The sequence below is a fragment of the Neomonachus schauinslandi genome, chromosome 7 (assembly GCF_002201575.2).
Source record: "Neomonachus schauinslandi chromosome 7, ASM220157v2, whole genome shotgun sequence".
In the NCBI taxonomy this organism is placed as follows: domain Eukaryota; kingdom Metazoa; phylum Chordata; class Mammalia; order Carnivora; family Phocidae; genus Neomonachus; species Neomonachus schauinslandi.
Window position 1 is genome coordinate 121,861,877 of NC_058409.1, and position 13,176 is coordinate 121,875,052.

At 37.2% G+C, this 13,176-nt stretch overlaps 1 protein-coding gene and 1 non-coding gene across 3 annotated transcripts in view; both read left to right on the plus strand.

The window, feature by feature from the left end:
* The window catches only part of NUP155 (nucleoporin 155), a 64,956-nt gene that overhangs the window by 27,323 nt on the left and 24,457 nt on the right, over nt 1–13,176 (plus strand). For both annotated transcript variants that reach the window (XM_021696282.2, XM_044916947.1), the window contains exons 15-21: nt 580–674; nt 1,419–1,507; nt 1,982–2,044; nt 2,571–2,718; nt 4,071–4,137; nt 5,299–5,414; nt 11,432–11,529. In XM_021696282.2, coding sequence (XP_021551957.1) covers nt 580–674; nt 1,419–1,507; nt 1,982–2,044; nt 2,571–2,718; nt 4,071–4,137; nt 5,299–5,414; nt 11,432–11,529 — 676 coding nt within the window. The remainder of the gene's footprint in view (nt 1–579; nt 675–1,418; nt 1,508–1,981; nt 2,045–2,570; nt 2,719–4,070; nt 4,138–5,298; nt 5,415–11,431; nt 11,530–13,176) is intronic.
* On the plus strand, nt 6,397–6,524 carry LOC123325435. Its single transcript, XR_006540439.1, has one exon. It is a non-coding gene; the product is annotated as a small nucleolar RNA SNORA30/SNORA37 family (small nucleolar RNA).

The following is a 13,176-nucleotide window of genomic DNA, read 5'->3' on the forward strand; positions in this document are numbered from 1 at the left end:
ATTTGGGGCAGTAGTGATAATGCCATTAGTATTTCAAAGCCATTGCTAGAATTGAGAAAGTAAAACTCAGAAAGCTTAAGATCAAGAATATCAGATCAAAGTTAAGTACAGAGAGACTGGATTCAAATCACCAGCTCTGCCACCAGGTTAGATTACTTTAGTTCTGTGAACTTCAGTTTCTTCATGTGTAAAACAGGCATTATAATAGTGTATGATGTGGGAGTTAATATATGCTAACCTTTTAAAATAGTACCTGGCACATGTCAGGTACTTAATAAATAGCTATATTGTTGTTGTTATTTTCTAAAAGGTAAAAAGACCATGAGAAAGAAAATTAGGGGAATAAACTATAGACTAAAATAGAGTCTAGATAAAAAGAAAAAGCACCCTTTAATGATAGTGCCTCTGATAAACGTTCTCCTTTTTCATACCAACTGATTTCATTCACTTAGCAGATATATATTGAGCACCTGCTCTGTGCTAGGCACAAATTGAAACACTGGATACAAGAATAACCAAAACTTCTTTTTAAATGTTTATGTTTACTATAAGGGAAGAAACTTTTTTTTTTTTAAATAGGAAGACCAGGCTTGTGCAACCTGCCTTATCCTTGCTTGTTCCACTGCTGCCTGTGATAGAGAAGTATCTGCATGGGCCACTCGGGCTTTCTTCAGGTATATGTCAGTTTTCTTTTGTTCTTGGCCACTTTTTTTAATGATAGCATTGGTCAATGTGGTAGTTTAAGGGCTTACCAAACAGTTGAAGAACTATATAGGCAAGATAGTAAAATTTTTTTGCAAAAGGATGAAATCTGGAAAGATTATAATGCTAATAGACGTAGCTAGATAAATACAATGTATGAATTGTTACCCTTGCTCTGGGTTCTGTTCTCCAACTTCTTCTGTCTAGTCTTTTTTCTACACTTCTTTCTACTCCAGTTACCGTATCTTTTTTACTTCCTAAAACACTATATCGATTCTGCTTTACCTGTATCATTGGCATTGAGGGATTCTAAATCACTTTAAGGAAACTTGGTATCAAAACGATATTTTTATTTGGAAAATATTTAGCTATAGGTAAGAATTTGAAATGTGATTTGTTTAAAACAGTTTTTCAAGTGCTATCTAACTGTAATCTGGTATGAAAATTACAGTGCCATATACTCTTAAGTAAATTCTCTGCATTGCTGACCCTTAGAAATTGCTAGAGTCGCTTATAATTCTTTCTGGTAGAGGTTCAAGTCAACAGTTTCTAAATAAGTATTGTATCTATGCTTATAGATATAAGTACTGTAAAATACATTAAAGTCTGTAATGTTTAAAGCATTTATTTGGGAGCTAGCAGGACTTGGAACAATTCCATCTTTTAAGGTGGATAATTTCACTGAATAAGATCAGCCTCTGTTGTCATAAAAACAGGTACGGTGGTGAAGCACAGATGAGATTTCCACCCACTCTCCCTGCTCCAAGTAATGTTGGTCCCATCTTGGGGTCTCCTGTCTACTCTAGTGAGTACAAAATACTGAAATGAGACTATTTCTAATAGTTTGAGTTTTAGAAACTGCTTAGCATATTTTAATGAACAATGCTTTTCCTTATATTTATTTACTTGCTACTGTTTTATTGGTGAATACAGTTCTATAGATGTCTGACTTTTAAAAGCAAGGATATATTAATACTGAGTTCTTTATGCATGTTAGAGAACAAAATAACATATAACCAGTAGTATTTATAGAACTCATTTGTTATTTATCCAAAAGGAAGGAGGTGAATGATTTCATAACAAGTAAACTCCCACCTCAATGTTTTCTGCAGTGGGAGTTTAGAAAATGCCTGGGAAATCAGCGGAGTCCTTAAATCTTAAATATTTCATGGATAGTGCCACTCCGCACTCATGCTGAGAAACAGCTTCTCCTAATTTAATCAGATTTAAAAGATTGGGAGGTTATTTTATAAATCTTTATATCTTCTTTCCTTTTTAGGTTCTCCTATTCCTAGTGGTAGTCCATATCCAAATCCATCATTTTTGGGAACACCATCTCAAGGTACCTCTTTTCTTTGTTTTATATTGCTACTACTATTCTTTTTGAAGAGCTAACACTGTTATCCTTAATGCTTAGTGAAAGAAATATTAACTTCCCCTAGTCTCTTGAAAATAATGTAGTTGAATAGAAGTTACATCCAAGCAAGTATTGACATTTGGCCATGAATGCCTTTGTGTAGGAACACCTTTAGTAGTATACCTGAAAGCTCCTTATCTGGGTACCAGGATTTAATATGCAGCCATGAAATCTGTATAATTAGCTCTGTTTGACTCCCAACATTAAGGAGGAGTGATTGCAAGCTTTCTTGCCTTTTATCCTGCATGCCGACACTTAGAAAGCCTACCTGGGAGCATCTATCCAATCTGAGTCTCTTCTTACCAGGGAAAACCAAATTCAATACCTATTTATTCCAGTATTTTTGTAAATATTCTTACCTTTGGGCCTACATACACAGGCTGTGGTTATTGAGGATGCTGAATGTTTAAGGTTAAATTTAAAGATTTGTCTTTCTTATGTTGTGTACAAGGTGTACATCCTCCTGCCATGTCAACTCCAGTGTGTGTTTCAGGAAACCCAGCAACTCAGGCCGCAAGTATGAGTTGTATGGCTGCACCAGAGATTGTGTACTCTGGAAAACACAATGGTATTTGCATTTACTTTTCTCGAATCATGGGGTAAGTTTTGCATGGAATAACCAACTATTGCTCACCTTGTCCTATTTTGTGTAGTTGAATATTTTTAACTTTAAATTTGGGACATCATTTATTCCTGTTAAATTTAACTTACAGTTTTATTTAGTTCACTTGTTCATTAATAAAATTGTTTTCTATTTAGCTTTTTTTTAAATCATCTAACCATCTATATTTGTTGTGTTTTATATATATGTATACACATACATATTAACATATGGTGTTACAAACCACCCCATTAACTCAGTGACCTGTATCTGCAAGTCAGCTAGGTGGTTCTGGTCTTAGCTAGACTAACTCATTTATACTCATTCAGCTGTGGGATTGAAGAGAGCCCTGTCAATCTTGGCTGGAGTCTCACATGTTTAGGGTCATGTTTGTATGCAGGTGTAGAATGGTCTCTGCTGGGACAATTGGGTTTTTGTTTTTCACATGGTCTCTCATCCTCCAGCAGGTTAGCCAGGGGTTATTCCCTTGGTGATGGCAAAGTCCCATGAGACAGGGTAGAAATTTGCAAAGCTTCTTGATGCCTAGGTTTAAAGTTGGCTTACCATTATTTTAACCTCATTCACTGGGCCAGGGAAACATCTCCAGGCCAACCCAGATTAAAAAATAGAATTCATTCAAATAAAATCTTTTTAAAAAGCCAGGGGGTGGGCACCTGGGTGGCTCAGTCGTTAAGTGTCTGCCTTCGCCTCAGGTCATGATCCCAGGGTCCTGGGATCGAGCCCCGCGTCGGGCTCCCTGCTCAGAGGGTAGTCTGCTTCTCCCTCTCCCACTCCCCCTGCTTGTGTTTTCTCTCTCGCTATGTCTCTCTCTGTCAAATAAATAAATAAAATCTTTAAAAAAAAAAATTGAATCCATTCAAACATGGGAAATAAACTCATTATGAGAGACACATCAGAGTCATTTGTAAAGGATAACTATAAGGAGGGACAAAGAATTACAGCCATTTTTGCAATTAGTCTACCATATCATCCAGTTAATTATCCTGTCTGCTATATATTTGTCTTAGATTTGAGGTGGATGCTTTCATTTGAATCATTTGCTTAAAATGTGAAGCAGTGCAATACTCTTTTATAAATTTGTTTTTGCATTATAAACTTTGTTTACAGTTCATTGCCCAGAGTCTTTTGATTTTTTCTCAGCAGTATTTCATTATGTGAAATAACTTAGGTATATCAGGTTTAGAAATTTTCTTGTTTTCCATTCTTTTGGATAACTTTGTGAAGTATTAAATCATTGCTGTACTTTGATAAACACACAGACAGGAATTTACTACATATTGTAATTGTTTTTGTTTATACAGCATAATTATTAAAACTTTTTTATTTTAGAAATATCTGGGATGCGAGTTTAGTTGTGGAAAGAGTATTCAAGAGTGGCAACAGAGAAATCACTGCAGTAAGTGTGTTGTATAATGTATTCCATTGCTGTATGTAACCATTTTATGGTATTAATTGTATAAATAGATTGTTTCACATTTCTTGGTGTTAGAAACAAGATGTTGATTATTCTTTTATGGACGTGTTTGTGTACATGTCCAATAAACTCCTTGCCCTGGGTGAAGTCCCAGCTCCGTCACTTATATAAATGATGAGTCATTTTCTTAATATTTCAGTCTGATACCTCACTATAAGGTGAGAATAATAACCTGTTGTGAGGGTTAAACAGAGTAAGTCCTAATCCTTAATATTTACTCAAAGCTACTATTTAATATTTCGCTTATATGCTCCCGAATTCCATGAACCCAGTACTAATTTCCATGCATAAATATACTTTCTAGAGTACTTTAAGAATAGATCCTGTAGGAGTGCCTGGGTGGCTCAGTCGGTTAAGGTCTGCCTTTGGCTCAGGTCATGATCCCAGGGCCCTGGGATCAGGACCTGAGCAGAAGGCAGACACTTAACCAACTGAGCCACCCAGGTGCCCCAATAAATAAAATCTTAAAAAAAAAAAAGAATAAATTCTATAAACCTTTGTATTATCATAAATTCATAAATTCAGGTAGTAAAATTTTTTAAACATGAAATATGAATGCAATTTATTTTAAGATTTTTTCTTTTTAAATCTGAAAGATACCAAATATTTTTTCGATTCTGATACTCTTTTAAAGTTCACATTTCTAAGAAGAAGAATATATTTATTTAACATAGTACATGATTCCATTTATATGAAGTTCAAGAACAGGCAAAGCTAACCTATGGTGACAAATAAGAAAAGTGGTTTGCTGGGAGATGGAATGACTAGTGACTAGAAAGGAGCATTAGGGAACTTCTTGGGTGTTGGAAATATTCTGTATTGTGGTCTGGGTGGTGACTGAATTAAAGTATAAAAAGCTATCAAGATATTCACTTAAGATGTGTTTATTTTACTGTCTGTAAATTATACCTAAAACAAACCAGAGCAGGACAGGAGGGATGTGGCTATCTAGTCCTTTATTCTGCAACAAGCATAAATAATTACTGTTTATTAAAACTTGACATTCAGTTATAAAGAGTATGTTTTTTACATATACACTTTTTCAGTGTTTTAAAGCTTTTGAAAATACTTTTTTTCTTACAGATTGAAAGTAGTGTTCCCTCCCAACTGTTGGAGTCAGTGCTACAAGAACTAAAAGGTTTGCAAGAATTTCTAGACAGAAACTCCCAATTTGCAGGGGGACCATTAGGAAATCCAAAGTAAGAATAAACAAGATTTATTTGCCTATTTTTTCCTTTTTCTCTCTGAGATATAATTCACATTATAAAATTCATCCTTTTAAATATTTAGTTCGGTGGTTTTTAGCATATTTATGAGGTTATGCTTTTACCACCACTATCTAATTCCAGAACATTTTCATCATGCCAAAAAGAAACCCTTTACCCATTAGCAGTCACTCCCTGTTCACACCACAGTAAAAATAATACCATAGAATGGCTTAAACAACAAACATTTATTTCTCACAGTTCAGGAGGCTGGAAGTCTGAGATCAGGGTGCCAGTATGGTTGAGTTCTGGTGAGGACCCTCTTCGTCGTTTACAGGCAGCTACTTTCTTTCTGTGTCCTAACATGGCAGAGAGAAAACTAGGTGACAGTCTCTCTGGTCTCTTCTTGTAAGGCTGTTAATCGCATTGTGTGGGCTTCACTCTCATCACTCCATCTAAACCTAATTACCTCCCAAAGGCCCAATCTCCTAATACCATCGCTCTGGGAATTGGGACTTCAACACTGGAACATGGTGGGACACAAACAGTCCATAGCACTCCCCATTTCCTTTCCAGTCCCTAACAACCACTAATCTATCTGTGTCTGTGGATCTGCCATATTCTGGATCTTTTATGTAAATGGAAATGTGGCCTTTTGTTTCTGGCTTCTTTTAGCATATTTTCAAGGTTCACGTGTTTTAACGTGTATCGGTATTTTGTTTCATTTTTCAGTTCATCAGGTGATGCTCATTTGGGTTATGTTAGCTTTTTGGTTGCTATGAAAAATGCTGATGTGAACATACCTATAAAGGTTTTTGTGTGGGCGTATGTTTAGGATAAAAATTTTTTTTATTATAGAAATAATATGGGCTTTTTGTAAAGATTTCACTTTACTGCCCAGAAAATTTATGATCTGTAGTATAACAGTATAAACTATATGAAATATATAAATATGTGTTTCTTTAAAACTGTAAATATAGCACTTTCACAGGTCCTCCCCTGACATTGGGGCCAGGATTTGGTAGCTGGTGCTGAAAGAAAACCCTTGATTGCATCCTGGCCGTGGAACCGTGCCAGGGGCAGCTGTCACTCAGTGGGACAGAGAGACTGTTCTGTGACATCATGTTCAACATTGTATCTTTCTCCTGCTGCTCTTACCTTAGGTCTTCTCCTTTAAAAAAAAAAAAAGAAAATTAAATAAACTGCAAATAGAATCTAAATAGGCACACTTTTATGAAACATTGTATATACTTACCATATCTTCTACAACATTCCAAATCAGTGGAATAAATAATTTTTTTTTTTAAGATTTTATTATTTATTTGACAAAGAGACACAGCGAGAGCAGGATCACAAGCAGGGGGAGCGGAAGGGGGAGAAGCAGGCTTCCTGCTGAGCAGGGAGCCCGTTGCGGGGCTCGATCCCAGGACCCTGGGGTCATGACCTGAGCCGAAGGCAGATGCTTAACAACTGAGCCACCCAGGCGCCCAAGAATAAATAATTTTTATATTGGCTACATATTTTTCCATTATTTATATGCAGACATTTAATGGTGTAACTCTATTAATAATTGCAGTGTTTCTGTTTTTTCATGTTATAAAGAAGGTACAGTGATTACTCCTCTTTATACATGTTGGTGTACTTGTTCAGTAATCTTCAGATGAATTTCTTGAGAAGTAGAATTATTGGGTGTAAGAACTTTTTAAAATGTTGATATGTAGTATTTAGTTGTCTCCTGAGAAAGTTAAACCAGTTTTCTTTATTTTGAGCCTTTGGAACACTCTAAAGTATATCTTAATGTATAAATTGATTTCTCCCTTCTTCTGTTAACCCAGTTTAAGAGTCTGTCTTTTAATAAGACAATATAACCTCTTCCCGTGTTTGGGATTAGTTTAATGTTTGATCTTATTTTCACCATCCTGAATTTGTGCTTTTTATTGTGTGTTTTGTTTTTCTTTCCTTCCCCATCCCCTTATTTTACTGGATTGATCAGACCTCTCCCTACCCCAAACACAGATTTAGAAGTTTTATACATGATTTTCTTTCTCTAGTAGTTAGTTTTAAATTCTGAAAAATACACATCTCTGTCAGCATTAGTAATTGGACAGAAGCTATTACCGTTCCTTTTTCCCCTGCCCTCCACCAGTATCCTCCTTGGAAATTAGCTGGAATTTTAGTTGTAAGGTATTTTTTTTCTTTTTTCTTTTTAACATTATATTCTTCTGTTAATAGTTTCTTAGCAGTTTATTGAATTTTACAGTTATAACTGCAGTTGTCTGTTAATTTTATACCCTGCTACTTTACTAATTTCTCTTTAGTTAGTTTTTTCATTGAGTGTTTTGGATTTTTCAAATATGTAGTCCTGTCATCTGCAAATAGAGATAATTTTACCTTTTCTTTCTGGCTCTAGTTGCTTTCTCCTGTCTGTATAGGCTAATATCTCCAACACAGTGTTAAATAGTAGTGGAGGTACACTGGGCATCTGGGTCTTATTCCTGACTTTAGTGGGAAAGCTTGTAGTGTTTCTCTATTAAAGATCATGCCGGGGCGCCTGGGCGGCTCACTCGCTAAGCGTCTGCCTTTGGCTCAGGTCATGATCCCAGGGTCCTGGGATCGAGTGCCCCATCGGGCTCCCTGCTCGGCGGGGAGCCTGCTTTTCCCTCTCCCACTCCCCCTGCTTGTGTTCCCTCTCTTACTGTCTCTCTGTCAAATAAATAAGTAAAAATTTTTTTTTTTAATATTTTATTTATTTATTTATTTGACAGAGAGAGACACAGCGAGAGAAGGAACACAAGCAGGGGGAGTGGGAGAGGGAGAAGCAGGCTTCCCGCTGAGCAGGGAGCCCGATGCGGGGCTCGATCCCAGGACCCTGGGATCATGACCTGAGCCGAAGGCAGACGGTTAACGACTGAACCACCCAGGCGCCCCAATAAATAAAATCTTTAAAAAATAAATAAAGATCATGCCTACATAGATACAGTTTCTCATGCTAAGAAAGTATTCATCCATTTCTGTTTTAAGAATTTTCATATAAAGTGAGTATTGGAATTTGTCAAATGTCTGCATTTTCCAGAGATATTTTTTCCTTTATTAACATTTTCTAATTTCAACCAACCCTTCATGCCTGCAACAGTCTCACTGAGTATTTGTTAATAGCTTTTTAAGATGTAATTTATATGCCGCAAGATTCACTTATTTTAAATGTTTGGTTCTGCAAATTTTAGTAAATATATAGAATTGTGCAACCATTATCACAGTCTATTTTGGGAACATTTTCTTCAACCCAAAGACAGTTCTTTTGTCCATTTGCAGTCATTTCCACCCCTTAGCCTCAAACACTTATTAATCTATCCTATCTATAGATTTGCCTATTCTTGACATTTCATGCTAATGGAATCATATAATTTATGGTCTTTAGAATCTAGCTTTTTTTTGCTTAGCGTTATTTTGAGGTTCATGTTCGAGGTCCATGTTGCAGCATAAATAACTACTTCACCCCTTTTTATTGCCTAACGAGAATGGGATTGTAAGGTCATAGCCATTTTCTCTCAGATTTTCATTTATAGTTTTGTTCCATTTTCTTCCTAAACTTTAATATTGCAGAGGAAAAGTACATTGCCTTTCTGATTCTCTTTTCTCTGTAAATGGCTTGTGTTAACTTTGAAGTTTTTTTATGCTTTTTGTCTTTATTACTGAAAATTTAGCAATTTCACCATGTCTTCAATATGTCTTTTTTCAATGAGTGTTGAGAACTAAACTTTCTCAATGAGCATTTAGAACTAGACTTAAGCCTTGGTGAATTTTCTTCTGTTATTTTTTATTTATTGTACTATCTGATCATTTCCCTTTTCTTGGGAAAATCCTATTAACTCTCCTGGATCTAGCCTCAGTTTCTTCTCTTTTCTTCCACAATTTTCTTTCTTCCTTCCTTTTGTTGTTGTGGTGGTTCGGTAGATTACAGAATTCCTAGAGTTGTTGTTCCCAATTATTGTGTGTGTGTATATATAATTATTATTATTATTTTTTAAAGATTTATTTATTTACTTTGGGGGAGGCAGAAGGAGAGGGAGAGTCTTAACCAGATTCCGCAGTGAGCACGGAGACTGATGCTGGGCTCAATCTCACAACCCTGAAATCATGGCCTGAGCTGAAACCAAGAGTCTGGCACTTAACCAACTGTGCCACCCAGGTGTCCCAATTATATTTTAAACAGCATCCGTTCAGGGGCACCGTTCAGGTGGCTCAGTCTGGTTGAGCGGCTGCCTTTGGCTCAGGTCATGATCCCGGCACACTGGGATCGAGGCCTGCATTGGGTCCCCTGCTCAGCAGGGAATCTGCTTCTACTTTTCCCTGCTTTTGTGCTCTTGCTTGCTCGCGTGCTCTCTCTCCCTCTCAAATAAATAAAAATATTTAAAAAAAAAATAGCATCTGGGGCACCTGGGTGGCTCAGTCGTTAAGCATCTGCCTTCCGCTCAGGTCATGATCCCAGGGTACTGGGATCAAGCCCCGCATCAGGCTCCCTGCTCAGCAGGAAGCCTGCTTCTCCTTCTCCCACTCCCCCTGCTTGTGTTCCCTCTCTCGCTCTGTCTCTCTCTGTCAAATAAAATCTTAAAAAAAAAAAAATAGCATCTGTTCAGTTTCTCTGATACATTTTTTTCTGGCCATTATATTTTTAATTCTGAGAGCTCTTTTTATTTTCCCTTTTTCGTGACAATTAGCACTTATAATGTGAATACCAGATTTCACTAGATAGATTACATGCTAAAACAAACAAGACTGACATTCTCCAGAGGGCTGATATATGCAACAACGTGGATGACTCTCAAATGTATTATGCTATAGAAAGGAAGCCAGAATCGATTTGTATGACATATTGGAAAAGGCAAAACTATAGGGGTAGGAGTGCCTGGGTGGCTCAGTCGGTTAAGTGTCTGTCTTGGGCTCGGGTCGTGTTCTCGGGGTCCTGGGATCGAGCTCTCCATCAGGCTCTCTGCTCAGTGGGGAGCCTGCTTCTTCCTCTCCATCTGCCACTCCCCCTGCTTGTGCTCTCTCACTCTCTCTCTGTCAAGTAAATAAATAAAATCTTAAACAAAAGGAGCGCCTGGGTGGCTCAGTCGTTAAGCATCTGCCTTCAGCTCAGGTCATGATCCCAGGGTCCTGGGATCGAGCCCTGCATCGGGCTCCCTGCTCGGTGGGAAGCCTGCTTCTCCCTCTCCCACTCCCCCTGCTTGTGTTCCCTCTCTCACTGTCTCTTTCTCTGTCAAAAAATAAAATCTTAAAAAACAAAACAAAACTATAGAGGTAAAGGAGATCAGTGGTGGACAGGCTTAGTGGGTGGGAAGAGGATTTGGATAGAAGAGACAGCACAAGAGAATTTTGGGGCATAATGGAACTGTTCTGTATCTTGATTGTGGTGGTAGTTACATGACACCATGCATCTGTCAGAACTCATAAAACTGCACACGGAAAAGGTGGATGTTATGTAACCTGACACCAAAATACTGCTCATCATTGAAGGATTCTAGAAACCAATTCATTACTTTTAAATTTGGCAGATAAAGAGAAAGAAGCAACCATTTATTCAGCCTTTCTGAATAAAATGGACATCACAATAACCAAATAATTGAAACTTTAAGCATCCACAAGATTAAAATGCTTCAGTTTTAAATCATCATTGATTCGCCAGTGATTATTTCACTATTCTGCAGAGGAAAAGAATATTAACAATGTATCCCAGCTCATTTATATGAGATATTCAGAATAGGCAAACTTAAAGAGACAAAGTAGACCAGCAGTTACTTAGCGTAGGGGTGGGAGAGTTGGGGATTGACTGCTAATAGAGAGTGGGTGAAAATGTTCTAAAATTAGATTGTGGTGATAGTTGCACAACCCTATGAATATATTTTGAGAAACCAAATTATGTACTCTAAATGGTTGAATTGTATGGTATATGAATTCTATCTCAGTAAAGCTGTTGAAAACACAAATACACATTTTGGAATTTATTTCAGTACAACAGCCAAAGTGCAGCAGAGGCTGATAGGATTCATGCGTCCTGAAAATGGAAATACCCAGCAGATGCAACAGGAACTGCAGAGGAAGTTTCATGGTAAGTTATTCCTTCTGATCAGTTGACTGTACATGACCCCAATAAAGAGTTTTATTCATCGAGTAGAAAACAGTGGATTGAATAGAAAACAGTGGACATCTCTCAGTAAGATCTAGTTTTTTGATAACACAAGTATTTTTTATTTAAATAACATCAGTGTGGTTGAGAAAAGTGGGACTGTATGGATCTCATGTATTTCCATAACTTTCAGCCCTTTTTTTTTTTTTTTTTTTAAGATTTTTTTTTTTTATTTGACAGAGAGAGACAGCGAGAGAGGGAACCCAAGCAGGGGAAGTAGGAGAGGGAGAAGCAGGCTTCCCACTGAGCAGGGAGCCCGATGCGGGGCTCGATCCCAGGATCCTGGGATCATGACCTGAGCCGAAGGCAGACGCTTAACAACTGAGCCACCCAGGTGCCCCATAACTTTCAGCCCATTAAGTTTTTTCCTTTCCTTTACAAGAAAACATGATACCTTTTTTTTAAAGTAAGTTTTTAAATTGTAAAATAGGCATAATATAAAATTTACCATTTTAACCACATTCACTTTGTTGTGCAAACATCACCACTATCCATCTCCAGAACTTTTTTCATCTTACGAAACTCTGTACCCATGAAACAAAGCTCCCCATTTTCCATACCATCGCAGCCCCTAACAACTGTCAGTAGTTTTCTGTTTGTTTTTTTTGTCTCTGAATTTGACTACCTTATATACTTCATATAAGTGGAATTATACAGTGACCAGCTTTGCAACTGGCTTATTTCAGCTAGTATGTCTTCAGAGTTGATCCGTGTTGTAGCATATGTCCAAATTTCCTTTCTTTTTAAGACAATATTATTCCATTGTATGTCTACACAGGTTTCCCCTGCTATCTGAGTGTTCCTGTGAAACCTTTCATAAGCCAAATGGCATAAAGTGAGAAAGTAATTACCATTAATTTATATGGATAAATTTTTGAGCATTCCCAGACCCCAAAAAATAACCTTTCTTAGGCTTTTCTGTTCCTTAGGACACTTTTTTTTTTTTAAGTTTATTTACTTTTTTGTTAGTAATCACTATGCCCATTGTGGGGCTTGAACTCACGACCCTGAGATCCAGAGTCACATGCTTTTCCAACTGAGCCAGCCAGGCGCCCCACCTTAGGACACATTTAGAGATAAAGCACAGAAGCCCATAGACCCATTTCAAAGTTGTGGCGGCTTGATGCCGAGATGATGTGTATCGTTTCTGGGAAAAGAGTTTGGCAGGGTGCATGCTGCCTGTATAATGGCTCGCTACAACACAAACGCTGAATGCTGGTTTTAGGGTGTATTTTCGTGAAAGCAAAAAAAAAAACACTTGGGTTTTTGAACACTTGGGTTGCTTCCACCTTTGAGGTATTAGAAATAATTCTGCTATGAATGTATTGTACAAATATAAATTTGAGTCCTTGCTTTCAGTTCCTTTGTTACATACCCAGAAATGGAATTGCTGGATCATATGGTATTCTGTTTTTAATTTTTGAGGGACTGCCATACCATTCTCTATGCACCATTTTACATATCTGCTAGTAGTGCATAAAGTATTTCAATTTCTTCACATCTTCACTCGTTATTTTTCTCTTTTTATAATATCCATCCTAGTAGATACAAAGCGGTATCTCACTGTGT